General features: G+C 45.2%; 2 protein-coding genes across 3 annotated transcripts in view; one reads left to right on the top strand and one right to left on the bottom strand.

Moving 5' to 3' along the window:
• LOC141564084 (protein-arginine deiminase type-1-like) overlaps positions 1 to 17,258 on the top strand; it is a 386,771-nt gene that overhangs the window by 40,241 nt on the left and 329,272 nt on the right. The window lies entirely within an intron of this gene.
• The window catches only part of ATP13A2 (ATPase cation transporting 13A2), a 39,582-nt gene continuing 22,882 nt past the window's right edge, over positions 559 to 17,258 (bottom strand). For both annotated transcript variants that reach the window (XM_074306104.1, XM_074306103.1), the window contains 16 exons: positions 17,183 to 17,229; positions 16,387 to 16,575; positions 13,684 to 13,884; positions 12,155 to 12,250; positions 11,908 to 12,064; positions 11,520 to 11,640; positions 10,147 to 10,271; positions 9,794 to 9,954; positions 9,490 to 9,594; positions 9,129 to 9,208; positions 7,415 to 7,567; positions 4,899 to 4,995; positions 2,687 to 2,910; positions 1,901 to 2,052; positions 1,422 to 1,594; positions 559 to 1,124 (listed from right to left, as the gene is read on the bottom strand). In XM_074306104.1, coding sequence (XP_074162205.1) covers positions 954 to 1,124; positions 1,422 to 1,594; positions 1,901 to 2,052; positions 2,687 to 2,910; positions 4,899 to 4,995; positions 7,415 to 7,567; positions 9,129 to 9,208; positions 9,490 to 9,594; positions 9,794 to 9,954; positions 10,147 to 10,271; positions 11,520 to 11,640; positions 11,908 to 12,064; positions 12,155 to 12,250; positions 13,684 to 13,884; positions 16,387 to 16,575; positions 17,183 to 17,229 — 2,252 coding nt within the window. In that variant the 3' untranslated portion in view covers positions 559 to 953. The remainder of the gene's footprint in view (positions 1,125 to 1,421; positions 1,595 to 1,900; positions 2,053 to 2,686; positions 2,911 to 4,898; positions 4,996 to 7,414; positions 7,568 to 9,128; positions 9,209 to 9,489; positions 9,595 to 9,793; positions 9,955 to 10,146; positions 10,272 to 11,519; positions 11,641 to 11,907; positions 12,065 to 12,154; positions 12,251 to 13,683; positions 13,885 to 16,386; positions 16,576 to 17,182; positions 17,230 to 17,258) is intronic.

Genomic DNA, 17,258 nt, shown 5'->3' with positions numbered 1-17,258 from the left:
TTATTCTGTTTGATCTTATACTCTGCTCTGTTAAGCTATTTTCCTAACTCTGCCTCTGTCATTCAGTGGGTTAGCTCCTTCCCTCTCAGGGCTTCCTTTTATTTTCCTGCCAGTCTGTTCACACTGTGCCCCACCCCCACCGCCCATTCTCATTTCTGTTGGCCACCTCAGTACAGAAAGGTGCTGGAGGGTCACAAAGGCTCATATAGGTTCAGCGTTGCCTGGATGACAACGGCCATTTCTATAGACCTCCGAAGTTCACAAGGCACTTTCCTCACAACAACCCTGTGAGGTAGGTCATGCTGAAAGTATCATTGTCCAGGAGTTTACAGAAGAGGAAACCAAGGCTCAGGGAAGGGAAATGGAGTTGTTGGAGCTGGCGGAGCGCATTAGGGAAGAACCAAACCTAGAACTCGGTTCCTCTTTCTCAGTCTAAGGCTCTCTTCAGCGGGCCACATCTGGGCAATGCCCTCGCTGCTCCGCTGACTCAGGACAGACGGAGGCGGGGGCATCCCAAGCATGGGGCTAGTGGTCAGGCTCTCACAGAAGATCAGCACATCCAGGAAAATAAGGCAAATTTATTCAGTCTGTCAGTGGGGACACCGAGGGTCGGGTGGACCCGTCTCCGTGGATAAAAAATTAGACTATTTCTAAGGTGAGAGAAGGGAACTAAACGGGTCTGAGAAAGGACGTGGAGTGAAGCCGCTCCCTGCAGGGGAGGAAGACGGAGTGAAGTGTCTGAGGAGGGGCTCCCGTGGAGCCGAGAGGCCCGGCTCGGGTCTCAGCCACAGGCGGTGGGTATGGCTTTGGGAACGAGTCCTGCTCTGCGCTCAGCTCCTCGAGGAGTGTGGAGGCAGTCTCAGGCCATGGACAGTGTTGCTACCAAGATGCATAAATAGAGGTGGGGAGGGGGGGCTCAGACCTCCGCCCCAGGAAGTCCCCAGGATCCAGGGCTACCTCAGCACGGAGGCTGTCTTGGGGGTGGCCAAGATGGGCTGGTGGAGCGGGGGCCAGGGAGTTCGCTGCTGGGCCAGCTCCCGTTCAAGTCGCTTGAAGAACTTTTTGGATGCCTTCTTCGGGCAGAGGTGGCGGAGGCACCTGGGGATCCACTGGTCAGAGACGCACTGCAGGAAGAGAAGGAGGCGATTTCTGAGTCCCACCACGTTCCCCATCCACCGGGTACCACTCGTTCCCACCTCTTCTCCCAACTCCTTCTCCTCTGTCCCCTCCTTGTGTCTGACCTCAGAAGGGGAGGGTCTGAGTTATGGAACCCTGAGGAGGTCTTTGAGCCCTCTCTGAACCTCAGTATCATCCTCTTGCAGTTCTCTGAGTGTCCAGGGGAGGGCAGTGGCCCCCCAGAGAGGGTCCCCCATCCCATCCATCCCCCACACACGGTGGTCTGCTCCCCAGTCCCCAGGCACCTCTAGCATAAACGCGGCCACGAAGTTGAGGGCAGCCAGGCCGAGCAGGAGCAGCTTGAACTGGATATCCTGAATGTCCTTCAGGGTCAGCCACCTCTGCAGGAACTCCAGCAGGCCCAAGGTGAGCACGACCAGGATGATGGCAAGCACCAACAAGACCAACAGGAAAGCCACTGGGCGGGGAGGGGAGAAAGGTGAGAACAGGATCCATTAACCTCTCCTCTGTCAGCTTCCCCATCAGACTGGAAGCTCTTTGAGGACAAGGGCCGTCTCTGGCCTTTCTTTGTATCCTAGGAGCTTAGCACAGTGCCTGGTACACAGCAGGTGCTTAATAAATGTTTGCGGACTCTGGGGATCTTGGGGATGACGAGAGGAAGGAGGGCACATGAAGGGGATGGGAAGGGGCTCCTGCTCCTACTGCAGCTAGGGATCCTCCCAAGATTCCTCCCTCCTCCCACCTTTCATTTCCCTGATCTCACCGTTTGTGTAGAGTGGGCGGCGGAAGGGGGGCCCCTTAGACATGGTCACAGCCAGCGTGAGGTACTGGAACCCCGAGAGGCAGAAGATGACCGTGTTCTCGTAGTTGGGCAGGTTCTGGGCCCCTGACACGGTCCTATTTAAAGGGACAAACCTGCAGGAGTGGATAGGAGGGGAGGGAGGGAAGGAAGGGGAGATACTTAAAGGTGAGAAACACAGCAGAATCTGAGGGAAGACTCCAAGGAAAGCCACACCTCCCAAAGTAGCCCTTTGGGGACAGCGCCAGAGTTTTCCTGGATAGACCTGCCCACTGTTCCTAATTCTGGAATTAAACAGAAAAAGTCTAATACCAGGGCAGCTAGGTGGTGGCGTGGTTAGAGCACCAGCCCTGGAGTCCAAATCAGGCCTCAGACACTTAACACTTCCTGGCTGTGTGACCCTGGGCAAGTCACTTAACCCCAGCCTCAGGGGAAAAAAAAGTCTAATCCTGCTTCCAAATCTCTGAAGATAGATGGTCCACTTCCATGCCCACCCTCCACTAAGCTTCCTCTGACCCAGGCAGGATGCTTCCTGTTCCTTTTACTGACACTCACAGGGCATTAAAAGTCAGAAACGAAATTTGACCCCGTCCCCTTTGCCACTTTAGTTATTTTCTTCTGAATCTCCCCAACTTGTCAATGTCTTTCTGTATCCAGGAGGTGTGATATTTCTCCCCCCTTTAAGGATGCACCCCCAAAAGGTACCCACCCCCGGAAATCTGGAGATGGAAGGGAGAAGGAAGGCCTTACCAGGGCTGGGAGATGGTGATGAAGTAGCCACCGAGCTGGATGGTGAGAACCAGAGCGGTCTGTAGGAAGAGGCTGCCCAGGACGGCTGCACGGAGCAGGGCGCCTGGGGGCCGCGAGACCCCCAACTCTGGGGCGGGCTCTGTGAAACTCATCAGCACTGTCACCGAGGTTGTGATGGCCAAGTCAATGAACAGAAACTGCAGATCACCTAGATTGGTATTGATCTGGGGGAGAGGCAGATGGAGGGGTCACGGCACCAATCGATCAGTGAGAATTTATTAAACTCCTACTATGCGCCAGGTACTGTGCCTTACAAAAGAGACAGGGGAGGCGTTTCTCTAAGTCCAAAAACGGAACAGTCTCCATCTTCAAAGTGTATTCTACGGAGATGACTGTAGAGACGAGAGAGGGAGTTCCCACCCTGGGAAATGAGGATTCTAGGGAGAATGAGGGCAAGAACTATTTTGCTTTTTGCACGCTAAGCATGAGAACAGGGCTTTCATTTGTCATGGCTTAATATATATCAGCGACTTAATAAATGCTTTTGGATTGATCCAGAGTCTAGAAAACCTAACCTTGAACAGAACTGTTCTCCACTATTCACTCCCTCTTCTTGCATCCTTTAGTTAGGAGAGCCAGAAATCAATCTGGTTACTTCACTACATTTCAACCACTTTCACTGGTTGAAAAATTATCCTTGAAAAAAAAAAAAAAAAAAAAAAGAAAAGAAAAAAAGAAAAATTATCCTTACATATGTTTTGAAAATAAAAAACTTCAATTAAAAAAAAAAAAAAAAGAAGTTTCATGGCTCTCAGTTGCCTGTAGAATAACATACAATCTTTTTTAGGGGAAACCTTTAATGTCCTTCATAATCTGGCTTCAGGCTAGCTTTTAAGACCAATTTCCTAGTACTCCCTTTAATATAATTCCCATTCTAGCCAAACTGGTCTACTTGCTGTTTTATGTACCCCATATTCATCTCCCCCCTCCATGCCTTTGCATCTTTCATGCATGGAGTGCATTACTTCTTTACTTCTGCTCTCCTAGCTTCATTTAAGGCTCACTTGAGGTCACCTCTCACCCAACACATTTCCTGATTCCCCTCTCACACTCCTGCCAAAATTACCATGTAATCTACTTCACCTACATTTTGTATTTGTGTCATTCCACTAGAATATAAGCTCTTGGAGGCCAGGAACTGTTTTCATTTTTATCTGAACACCCAGTACACCTCGAACAGCGTCTCACACACAGTAGCTAATTAATAAATCTTTGTGGAAACAATACCATATGATGATCAATTCTGATGGACGTGGCCCTCTTCAACATGAGAGGATCCAAAGTTCCAATTGTTCGGAAATGAAGAGAACCAGCTACACCCAGTGAAAGAACTCTGGGAGATGACTGTGGACCACACCATAGCATTTCCACTCCTTCTGTTTTTGTCTGTTTCCATTTTTGTTTTCCTTCTCAGGTTATTTTTACCTTCTTTCTAAATCTAATTTTTCTTGTGCAGCAAGATAACTGTATAAATATATAACTACATATATTGTAGTTAACCTATATTTTAACATATTTAACATGTATGGGACTACCTAACATCTAGGGGAGGGGGTGGGGGAAGGAGGGGAAAAGTTGGAACAGAAGGTTTTGCAATTGTCAATGCTGAAAAATTACCCATGCATATAAGTTGTAAATAAAAAGCTATATTAAAAAAAATTATAAAACAAAACAAAACAAAAAAACAAACAAAAAAAATGAATGTTGAAAGTTGGAATAGAAGGTTTTGCAAGGGTCAATGATGAAAAATTACCCATGCGTATGTTTTGTAGATAAAAAGCTTTAATAAAAAAAATAAAAATAAACCTTTGTTGAATTGAATTAGATTGAATGGTTGAAGAAGCTTCTGTTAGGAGGGGAGACACAAAGCCTGTCCTCAGGGAGCCCCCTATCAAAAGAGAGGAAGCCCACAGAAAATAGCTGAACCCTCCCTATAAGAGAAGGAAACTCAAAATTCTGGAATGAGTAGAACCATTAAAGCTGGCAGTTTGATGCTTCCTGGAGGAGGTGGGTTTCTGGTTCTAAAGGAGAGTCTCAGCCCAAAAAGAATCAAGGGAAATCAGGTATTGGGGAAGGGAGAGGAGAGCACGGGGAAGTGAAAGGAGGGCCGTGCTCTCCTCTCCCCTCAACTCTGATTTAACTTTATACTCACAGTGTAGAGCACTAGGACGGAGATGAACTGAATGAAGCTATAGAGGGCCATGTACTGGAAAATGCAGAAGGAGGTGACCAGTGAGCAACGCCCTTCCCTGTGATGTAGGGGAAGAAACACAAATACAAAAGGAGATCAAATGAGGGGCAACTGAAAGCCTTCCTCGGCTCTCAGTAAAAAATGGCATCTTGGTACCCATCAATTGGAGAATGGCTGAATAAGTATATGAATGTAATGAAATACTACTGTTCTATAAGAAATGACCAGCAGGATGATTCCAGAAAGGCCTGGAGAGACTTACATGGATTGCTGCTGAGTGAAATGAGCAGAACTAAGAGAACACTGCACTCAGTAACAATATTACACCATGATCAACTTAGTTCTTCTTAGCAATCCTGCGATCCAAGAAATTCCAATAAAACTGGGGTGGAAAATGTCATATAAATCCAATGAAAGAACTATGAATACTGAATGTAGATCACTGCATCCTATTTTCTTTCCCAACGTTTCTAATATGGAAATGTTAGAAATGATTGCACATGTATAACTTCTATCAGATTGTTTCCGTCTTGGCGAGAGGGGAGATAAGAGAAAGAATGAGAAATAAATTTGGAACTCAAAATCTTATAAAAATGAATGTTGTATAATATCTTTTCATATCATTGCAGAAGTAAAATACTATTAATTTTTTTTTTTTTTAAAGAAAGAAAATGGCATCTCAGGGTCTGCCTATCTGAGGAGGTCCTCTCTCTCTCTACAGGAGTGGTGTTAGACCTTTGTCATTACTAATAACAGCAACATATCCCAATACATTTATTCTAGTATAAAAAGCATTGATATAATCATCAATCAATGATTATTTGATTAATTGATTAATCAATTGACTATATCACTGATACCACTGAGGACTGAAGGAGCTCAAATAATTAATCTCTATAAGATTATTCTTATTAATTAATAAGATTAATTAATTGATCTAATTAATCTCTATAAGAGATTAATAGTAGCCTAATGACTTTGTTCCTGGACCATTTCTATGAGCTTCACCCAGAAACATGAGAAGAAAAAGGTAATATTGACGATTCTTATAATTACCATAATTTTTATATAGATTAAATTATATTTATATATATTTATATAGATTAATTATATATTATATAATATATTATATCACAATAATTATATTTATATAATATAATATATTATAGAATATATACAATAATTATATACTATATTAATATATTATATATTAATATATAATATACATATAATATATAAAATTAATTATATAGATTTTAAAAATATGACGACAACGACGGATAAAAAGAATAAAAATTCACACTGGATTTGCTGAATGTAACTGGAAGTGGTTTACCTCTGGAGGGAGTTTAGGAAATGGCTAAGATCCAAGGAAGTATCAAAAGGCCCTCTGTGGCTAACACCCGTCTGAACTAGGCTAAGAGAATGTCACCAAGGAAAAATTGAGCAAACTGTCTAGGCAAAAAATCCACAAGTTTCTATTAACCGTCCCTAGAGGTCAGGGATGGAGTTTGTGATGGCAATTCGGAACCAGGTTACTGCCATCAGAAATGACAGTAGGGCTTCCTCTGAAGGAGGCTGGACTTAGAATATGCCATTTAAAAGAACAAATAGCAGAACAGTGACTTGGCCTTGAACCATTTTTATAGGCACCCTAACCAGAAAATCCATTATCATGAGATAAGGATAATAATACTATCAATAAATCAAGGACTTGCCATTTCATTAACATGGGAACTCTCAGTGTGAGAACTCCCTCTCTGGATGCAAACTGCACTAGAGAATCTTAGAGAGCCATTTTAGATTTGTGAGACATTAGGTTATTTAATAAAGTTTGAATTTAGACTTAGCTAAATGAGTTGTACATAGTCCTGCAGCTACTATTGATATGGCATCTGAACTCAGGTCTTCCCAGTTCTACCTATAATGACTTTCTTCTCCTCCTATGTGATCCTCAATCAGTTCTCTTCAATCTTACTAAACTTGCTTCTGTTTTCGATACGATTGGGGATAAAAGGCCGTATCTTGCTGGATCCGAAGGATCAGGGAATTCTTGAGACCTCCGAGTAGCCCCAGTGCCAATCTCTCAGTCCTTTCCATTTAAATGTATATATCTTGTATGCACATAGTTATTTACACACTGTCTTCCCCGTTGGGGTGTAAACTCCAGGAGGGCAGGGACCCTATTTTTGCCTTTCTTTGTATCTCCAGTGCTCAACGCAGAAAGTATTTAGTGAAAGTTTGCTGACTAAATGACTGGTGACCCGCCCCCCAAACTTTGGGAGACAAGAGTTTTCTGCAAGTATAAACAGCATGACAGAAAATAGTGCTTAGTGCTGGTTTCCTGGTCCCTTGATTTCCTTGGAGATTGGGGATCAGCAATAGTGCTTATACCTGGGGCTCCTTCAAGTAACCCTTTGGTCCCTGGCCTCCCCCAATCTGTTGCCTCCAAAGGTCTCTCCCACTGCATCACTCACCTGATCACCTTAGGCACACAATCAATGTTGGTGATTTGGGAGGTGAAAGGAGACGCCACCGAAGCTTCAGCCTCTGACAGGGAGATGCCCACATCGGCTGCCTTCAGAGCCCCACAGTCATTGGCCCCATCTCCACACATACCCACATAGTAGCTGCCAAGGAGAGGGGGAGGACTGTCAGTAAGTCCTGTCGCACTCCAGGAGGTGTGGCCGGCTAGGTGGAGGGAGTGGGTCAATCCCAAGGGAGGGCTGGGGGCAGGGGGTGATGTTGGAAAGGAAGCCGCTGGGCACAGGTCAAAGCTTGGAGGCAGGAACATGGGTTTCCCTGGGCATGGAAAACTTTCAAGTCAAGCTCTCTACACCCCCAATCCCAAGATGGGGTTCACAGAAACAGAACCATCAGGCCCGGAAGAGACCAAATGAGAACTTGAGCATTGGGAAGCCTCTTGGAGGAAATATGGACATAGAACAGAAACCAGGAAATCTGGAAGAGTCCTATAAGGGAGAGATCAGACTGGTTTTGCTTGGCTCCCAGAAGACAGAATTAGGAGAGGTGGAGAGGGGTCTCGGAGAGTCGGATTGCTAGACTGAAGTGAACAAAGCCAAAGTCCAAACTATCACATAAAAATCTTCTAGAACCAAACAATTAAGAACACTGAGCAATACAATGAGCAACCATAACTGGAAGACGCGGTGAAGAAACTTGCTATCTCCTGATACTATCTCCACCAGAAGGGAATTATTTCTGTTTGACTATGAAAAGTTACGGCAAGGATTTTGTTTTCTTTCTTTTTTTTTTTTTTTTTAGTGAGGACAGAGAGTGAGAGACACTTGAATTGAAAAGTTTTAAGAATTAAAAAATTAAAAATTGAATTTTACTTAAAAAAAAACCATCAACAATGGGAGCTGTCTCAAAGTAAAATGGAAGACTTCAGAAAGATGTTGAGATTTCTATTTAAACAAAGGGGCGACTGACCCCTTGTCAGGGATACTATAAGAAGGATTCCCATTCAGGAAAACATCAAAGGAAATGCCCTATGGGGTCACCTCAAATGCTGCGTCTTGGTGTTTCCTAGATCAGTTAAGGCCATCCACCTCGGGCATGTCCTTTAATTTATTTTTTTTTTTTTGCGGGGGAGGCAATTTGTAAAACAAGTTAGTTGGACTAAATGGTCTCCAAGACCTCGACTCTTATCCTAGAATGTCTCGTTTACAGATATATTTACAAAGATTCAAAAAAATTTAAAAATTTAGTGACTTGCCCATGAGCACACACTTACAGTGTCAGAACCAAAGTCTCCCATTTCCCAGGTTAATGTTATTTCTCCTTTATTTTACAAAGAAGAAAGCTAAAGTCCTCAATGATGAAGGGATGCACCTTACAGTTGGGGATTTCCCAAAGTAGAGTAAAAATTGGAACGTAAGACATGAGGTGGGGTGGGGGACATAGAGTTATGTGGGAAGGGAAACTTTGAGTTAAAAGGTCTCTAAGGGACCTTCTAATCCAATCTGCTTTTTTCTACAACAGGGGAAATTCGAGGCTGAGGAAGAAAATCAATGTAACAAAGTCCCTGATCCCTTGAAATGTTTATTCCCTTCCCAACAAAGAGATGGGAGAAAACCTGGCCAGAGTTTGGGAGGAGGATGGATGGAGAGGGAGGTGTTATGGAAGAATCCCTCTGGGTCATTTCCTGGGATCCTAGGGGTCACTTACTCCAGGTTTCGAAAGCCACACACCAGCTGAGTCTTCTGTTCCGGCGTCATCCGGGCAAAGATCGTGGCCTGGAGCAGGATCTAGGGGTGGGCGAGAGTTCGTGGAGCAGCTGCCAAGGAAGGGCGAGAGGAAGAGGAGGGAGGGGACAGCCCCCTGCCAGAGGGCTTAGAGCACGGAGGCCCTGTAGGGAGCATCTAGAACCCGACCCTCCCTCCTTAAAGAGGAATCTGAGATTCAGGGAAGTTAAGTCATTTGCTGATGTCATAGGTGAGGGGAACCTCTGACTCCAAGGGACCAGGCAGGATTCAGAGAGGGGAAGGCCATGGCCTAGAGGGAATGAGGGGGAAGGGGAAAGCCATACCTTGGGCAAAAGTTCAGGAAAATGATCCAAAATCACAGCAAACGCCTTCCCGTTCAGTGCCAGGTGGCAAGGCTCCCTAGTCAGCTCCACAATGTACCCTTTGGGCTGAAATGGGCCCCTATGAGACTCCAAAGCTCCTGGGAGCTATGTCCTCACAGGTGCCCCATTCATCAGGCAATGGCCAAAGGGGGTGTGAGTGGGGTCAAGGAGCCTTGGGAAGCCATAAAGTCCATCCCCCTGCCTCTGTGCATGCTGCTTTCCAGACCATCAGCCCAGGGGAGGGAAGGGCTGTCATAAGACTTACTTCAGCTTGTTCCCCTGCTAGGGAGTGCTCAAAGGGGACAAACTTGATTGAAGCTGGCTTGCCATGGGCGGGGGCTGAAGCATGGACAAACACCACGGGCTCTTGGGGCTTTACCATGCCACAGGCCCGAGACACGTTAACTGCAGTCAGCATGTTGTCACCTGGGGTGGGAGGAGGCCGGAGTCAGCATTAGTTCCCCTGGACCCCCACCCCCACCCCCACCCCAGGCTGGCTCTGGGACATCGGTGCCCGCCCCTCGACAGAGACAGAGGAGCTGAAGCCCACTCCCCAGGCTCTGGGTGGGAGTCCTTCCCTCCTGTCCCCCACCCCTTGTTAGGACCCCAGGGGCTCACCTGTGACCATGACAGTACGGATGCTAGCCCTGCGAAGGGCTTGGATGGTGGGCTCTGTCTCAGGTTTCAGCACATTCCTCATCATCAGAAGGCCCAGCATAGTCAGCTCGCTCTCCACTTCTGTCCTGGGGGGGAAGAGGGGACAGTGGACCCAAGGGCAAAGGTCAGAGGGGTCCAAGGAAGGAGCATCAGGGACCTGACAGCTGTGTGATCTCAGTCAATCAGCAAAGGAGCATGTCCCGGGCACTGTGCTAAGCACTGGGGGTACAACAGGAATGCAAATATAACTTACAAATATGATCTCATTTGATCCTCCTAGCAACCCTGGAAACCCTGGGAGGTGCTATTAAGATTCCCATTTAACAACTGAAGAAACTGGGGCAAACAGAGGTTAAATGACCCAGGGTTAGAGTCAGTCTGAGGCTGGACTTGAACTCAGGCCTATGGCATCACCTAGCTGCCATTTGGACAAGCAGCAGAGGCTCCCAGGACCCTAAGTTCAGGGCAGGGAAGTCCAAATCTAGTCCAAACCCCTGCTTTGACAGTTAAGGAAACAGGCTCGGGAATGCCGTGGCTTGTTCAGGGCTTCACGATCAGTCAGCGACAGAGCCAAATGGGAATACAAACTGCGCCACGAATCTGCCTCCACGAATGAACGACAGTATTGATCTGGCCGTCCAGCTGGCTCGGCTACTCCTGATGGAGACCATGCCGTGGCCAGAGGGGATGGGCGTGAGGCCGCTTTGCTCCCGGTCACTGAAGCTCATCTTGGGAAAGCTCTAACCTCCCGGCGGGCTTGTCTGGATGGGCATCCTGGCAGCCCACGAGCTCCCAGAACGGAGCCCAAACGTGAGCTCTGGGCACGGGCCAGCTGGGGCGCTTCCACCCATTTTTTGTGCCAAGAGGAGTCATGAAGGATGGCCACAAGCGAATGGAAAGCTAATGATGTGGCCAGAATGAGGGATGACGAATGAAGAGCCCGAGAGCCTCGTTCTCAGGTCACAAAATATGAGAGCCCAAGAAGCAGGGCTGGGAGAGAGCTTGGGGGTTCACTCTCTCGGTCTAAGTTTCTCTTCTCTAAAATGAGGAAATGGGATTTGGCAGATAATGAGATTACTACCTTGGACCTCAAGGGGATCTCAGAGATCAACTAGTTTGACCCCCATCATTTAACAGATCAATAAAATAAGTCCTAGAACAAAAGCATCAGGCAAAGGCCTCTAGGGTAATGAAGAGATTTAGATATGGATGACAGTCAAATATAAAGACGGGGCCAAGATCTATACTGAAGGAGGGCTTGCCCACCCGTGGGAGATCACAGATCAATAGAAGGCTTGAAGTAGGTGGAGAGAATGTTTCTTGGGCTCCCCCACCTGGTCAGCTGCTGAGCTTTCTCCAAAGTGGGAGCGATGGGCAGGGGCTTGAACGCCAAGGCCAGAACCCGGAATCCATTCGATGTGTAGTGCTGGAGCTCTTGGAAGAAATTCGGAGGCACTGGGGAAACAGGAGTGACTGGAATCATTGGGGGCGCAAGCTCCACAGCCTGGCAGGGCGGGCTAGGGTTAGCTACGGCTCCAAGTGGGCACCCGGAGATGGTTAAGAAGGATCTTTTGGTTGGGGTCTCTGCCCTGAACCTAGGGATACTTGGGCAAACCCCAAGGTCTGGCTTTCTACTGTTTGCCAAATTCCCTTGGCCCTGTGCTCTGTGGTCTGGGAAGTGGGCAGTGGGGGTGGGGCAATGGTGAGGATGTTCCATTTCACCTGAGTCTGGAGTACAGAGACTGGCCACCATCTCAGGGGCCCCCTTCATGTAAGCTTCAGCCTGGGCTTCCCCTTGCCGCACGACCACCACGCTCATCCGCTGCAAGCTTGATGAGAAGGGGAATCGGCGGAGGATGCCAATGGGCACCAGGGGCTCCTGGAAGCGCCAAGACAGAGCAGGTGAGCGTGGCCCTCGATCCCTTCCCTGCCCCTCCCCGCTCCAGCCCCAGCCCCCTGCCCAGCTTACTGTGCTTTGAAGCTGCTCCTCTGGGGGTGGGGGTCTCATCACAGCCATGACCTTGGTCCCAAACACTAAGGTCTCCAACCCCACTTCTTCAAGCAACTGGGAAACAGGCAAAAAATGACAGGTGGGTGTCAGGCCAAGGTGTCAGGCAGGAGACTGAGCTAGGGCCGCAGCCAATCCCTTGGCCAATGGAAACTGAATAAGGAAGGCTTGAGGTTGGACTTAGAAATTTCCCGGGTGATCCAAAGCAATCCCAATAGACTTTGGACAGAAAATGGCATCTGCATCCAGAAAAAGAGCTAAGGAGATTGAATGTAAATCAGCACATGTTGTGTTCATTTCTTTTTCTGTTTTTTTTTTTTCCCCCCTCTCCCATAGCTTTTCCCTTTTGTTCTGATTTTTCTCTCCCAACATGATTCATAAAGCAACGTATGTTAAAAAAAAAAAAAAAAAAAAGGCAAATAGCCCAATGACAAAACAGTGAAGCGATGAGGGATCAGAGTCTGTCTCAGTATGTAAAGCTTTAGGGCTACCAAACACCTCTTCTTGTCTAGGTTGTAAGCTTCTAAAAGGTAAATTGGCCATGTCATGAATCATTGTAGTCAGCTAATGAATAAAGCACTAAGCCTGAGGGGAAAAAAGAAATCTCCCTGGTGACAGTCACAGTGGAATGGAGATATTAAGTGATAGATATGATGACAAGAAACAAAATAATAATTACACCAGGCTTTCATTAGAAGGAACTTTTGAAAGGGGAGGGTCAAAGTCCCCGTACGTAGTTAACTTGGATGACTTTGGAGATGACAGAATTTCCTCAAAGCTGCTCGTTTAAAAGTTGTTCCTGGTTTGAATCTAAAAAATGCATCGTGCTGTTAATTTTGCATTCATGAATTTTTATTTCTTTGGAAAAATGAAAATGTCTATAAGTAGAAGTTGGAAAACACATCACCAATGATGGCAAGTTATGTTTTAAAGGTTTCAGAAGTTAAGGTGTTCTGCTTTAAAAAGTTAAGATTTCAGCTTCTTCTTCTTTTTTTTTTTTTCTTTTCCCTGAGGCTGGGGTTAAGTGACTTGCCCAGGGTCACACAGCTAGGAAGTGTTAAGTGTCTGAGACCAGATTTGAACTTGGGTCCTCCTGAATTCAAGGCTCGTGCTCTCTCCACTGCGCCACCTAGCTGCCCCCCGATTTCAGCTTCTTATATATCATTGATGGTGTGCTTCTATCTTGTATATTCCCCCAAAGTTCTCCAAGACTAAAGATACACAAGAATTATACATCGTCTGTCAGTATACCCATTTCACAGATAAGGCATGAGAGGTAAAGTAAATTTCCTGTGATGACACAGCTCGGAAGCAGCAGAAAGCTAGTTTGGATTCAACCATCCTGACCTCAAATTAAAAGGGGAAAAAAAAAAAGTAACCTCTTGCTTCCTAGAAAGAAGGAAGGACCCGGCTCCCCCTCAACCCAATCCCTTTTTATAGGGCTGACTAGAGATGGGCCAACTCAGAGACCGAGCACAAACTGATCTTACCCAGCCAGTAGACTCCACCATTTTGAGGTCAATGGGATCACCAATGGGTTGGTCATTTAGCAATGAGAGGGAATGACAGGAGGCCAGGGTGGTGAGCAGGGGACCTCCCGGGAGCTGCCGTGGGTCCGGGAGTGGGGAATCGTAACCTTTCAGGGGCAGCACACCCCAAACATCCAGACCTTCCTCTGTCAACGTGCCTGTCTGAAGAAGGGCGGGAGATTAGGAAAGAATAGAATTTCATACTCATGATTAAATGAGAAAGAAAAAACTGACCTCACTTTTACAAATGACCAAATTGAAAAGTGACTTTTAATTGAATTGAAATCTTCTGATTCCAAATCAAATTTCCCACCCCTTAACTTGTCTCAGTCTGCTGAATCTATCGAAGCCTTTCTACTAGTCTCCAAGACCCAGCTCTGATACCCATATCCTCTAACAAAGGTTCTCTTAGTCCTTTTCCCCTATACCATGATAAGAAATGAATCTGCCTTTCTTGGAGTTTCACCCAGAACATATGGACCAGAGACTATCAGAGCTATAGAAGGGAGAACCTTAGAACACAGAAGGTCAGAGCTGAGAGGGGCTAGGGAACACAGAACACAAAATTTCAGGACTAGAATAAGCCCAAGACTGAAAAATGTCAGAGTTGTAAGAGACTATAGAGCAAAAAATATCCAAGTTGGGAAGGATCTTAGAATCTAGAATTAGAATTTTGATTATATTAAATTAAAAAGTTTTTGTACTTCAAAACCAATGCAGATAAAATTAGAAGAGAAGCAGAAAACTAAGAAAAAAATTTTACATTCAACTGTTCTGATAAAGGCGTCATTTCTAAAATAGAGAACTGATTCAAATTTATAAGGATACAAGCCATTTTCCACTTCATAAATGATCAAAAGATATGAATAGACAATTTTCAGGTGAAGAAATTAAAACCATTTCTAGTCATATGAAAAAAATGCTCTAAGTCACTACTGATTAGAGAAATGCAAATTAAGACAGATTGGCTAAGATGACAAGGGAAGATAATGATAAATGTTGGAGGGGATGTGGGAAAACTGGAACACTGATATATTGTTGGTGGAGCTGTAAACAGATCCAACCATTCTGGAGAGCAAATTAGAACTATGCCAAAGGACTATCACACTGTGCATACACTTTGATCCAGCAGTGTCTCTACTGAGTCTGCATCCCAAAGAGATCATAAAAAAGGGAAAAGGACCCACATGTATGAAAATGTTTGTGGTGGCCCTTTTTGTAGTGACAAAGTGCTGGAAACTGAATGGATGCTCATCAGCTGGAGAACGGCTGAATAAATTGTGGTATATGAATGTTATGGAATATTATTGTTCATAAGAAACAATCAACAGGATGATTTCAGAGAGGCCTGGAGAGACTTATGTGGACTAACACTGAGTGAAGTGAGTAGAACCAAGAGAACATTGTACACGGCAAAAAAATTATATGATGACCAACTGTGATGGACTTGGCTCTTTTCAACAATGAAGTGATTCAGGCTAATTCCAATAGACTTCTGATGGAGAGAGCCATCTACATCCAGGGAGAAGGCTATGGGGACTAAATGTGGATCACAATATAATAGTTTCACTTTTGTTGTTGCTTGCTTTTTTTTTTTCCTCATTTTTCTCTTTCTGATCGGATTTTTCTTGTGCAGCATGATAAATATGGAAATATATAGAAAAGAATTGCACATCAGCAAGCTAACTGTATAACTATATATATTTATTGAATTTAATGTATATTTGAACATATTTAACATGTATGAGTCTACCTGCCATCTAGGGGAGGGAGTGGGGGGGAAGGAGGAGAAAAGTTGGAATAGAAGGCTTTGCAAGGGTCAATGCTGAAAAATTACATGATATGTTTTGCAAATAAAAAGTTATAATAATAAATAAATAAAAATAATTGCACACGTTTAACATTTAATTAAGAGTATTTGCTTTCTGGGGATGGGATGGGGAGAACGTAGAGAAAAAACTGGGGACACAAGGTTTTGCAAGTTTGAATGACAAAAACTATCTTTGCATATAGTTTGAAAATAAAAAAGCTATTATTAAAAAAAAAAATCTAGAGTTTGAGGACTGAAAGGTATCTCAGAACATAAAATGTCAAAGCTGGTACAATCATTAGAACCTAGGATGTCAAAGCTGGAAAGGGCCTTAGAAACTAGAATGTCAAAACTACAATCATTAGTACTTAAGGATGTCAAAACTGGGAAGAGCCTTAGAACCTAGAATTTGAGAATTGGAAGAGCCCTGAGAACCTAGAATGTCAGAGCTGGTACAAATATTAGAATATAGAATATCAAAGATGGGAAAGCATCAAGATAGAGTACAAACCAGAAATGTCTTTGTCATAACCAATCATAGCCTGTGATGAGCAACACGAGTAAATAGCATCTTATCTAAATCTGTAGTACTAATAGTAGTAGTAGTACACAGCAGCAGTAATAACAATTATAATAATGTTAACTACAACCACTACTTCTCTGATGCTTTTTCTTTGATGTCCAAAATCCATTCTTTTCACCATCATCCTCAGGTCTTTCACAAGCAGCCTCAGAGTTAAATAATACAGCTGTCTTCCCTAACCAGTGCTGTGCATATAGCAGGTGCCTAATGAATGCCTACTAGCTCAGCCCTACTTCACCTGCCCTCCCCAGATGTGGGTTCCAGCTCCTACCTTGTCAAAACAGACCAGCCGCAGCTTGGCTCCCAAGTTGATTCGAGGTGGGCTAATACAGAAGATTTTTTGTTTCTTGAGACGATTCTGGGCAGAGATGATGGCAACCGTCATGGCGGCTGGGAGTGCTGGAGGTACCACCACGGTCACCAAGTCTAGGGACCGTTTCACAATCTCCATTACTGCTACCTGAAGAATGGGAAGATGTCTCAGATGTCAGCATCAGGCATTGGGGATCCTATGTCCTAGCCTTTCCTTCCTTCTGGGTTCAGATCTCAAAGTCCTGAATTCCTCATAATACAGGATCTAGAGAGGACCTTAGATGTCAACTAATCTAATCTCCTTATTTTAAAAATGAGGAAACTGAGGAGAAAAGAAATTAGTTGTCGGAGGTCACACAGCCAGGAAGCAGCAGACCTAGGCTGTGATTCCAGCTTCAGGATTCTTTCTGTCTTTGGGGTTCTGTGCTTACAGGGAGTAGGAAAATGTCCCCATGCCCGTGAGGGCCCCAAAGCTTTCTCCCCATGGGAAAATGGCTGGGGCTTCTTAGAACAAGGGAGAACGTGACGTGGCAGCCTGTGGACTGATAGTGGGTCCAAGAAAGGGATACATAAAATACTATGAATCAACTTTCATGAAGGGTAGACTGCCTCCGGAGGATCAAGGATGGAAAAAAAGGCACAGGAGGCAAAAGATGGTGGCCCTCAACCGATCTGGACCCTCTGAGGCAACTGGAAGCCAAAATGCCCAAGTGTATGCTGTCCCAGTCCCGTCCCTCTCCCCAGAAATAACTCACCTTGTTGTGGATTAAGATCACGATGCTATAGAGAGTGCCCATGGAAGCTAGGGGAAGGGAGGAGAAAGACCAAAGA

The sequence above is a fragment of the Sminthopsis crassicaudata genome, chromosome 3 (assembly GCF_048593235.1).
Source record: "Sminthopsis crassicaudata isolate SCR6 chromosome 3, ASM4859323v1, whole genome shotgun sequence".
In the NCBI taxonomy this organism is placed as follows: Eukaryota; Metazoa; Chordata; class Mammalia; order Dasyuromorphia; family Dasyuridae; genus Sminthopsis; species Sminthopsis crassicaudata.
Note: the sequence above shows the minus strand (reverse complement) of the source record. Positions and strands in the feature narration are given on the sequence as shown.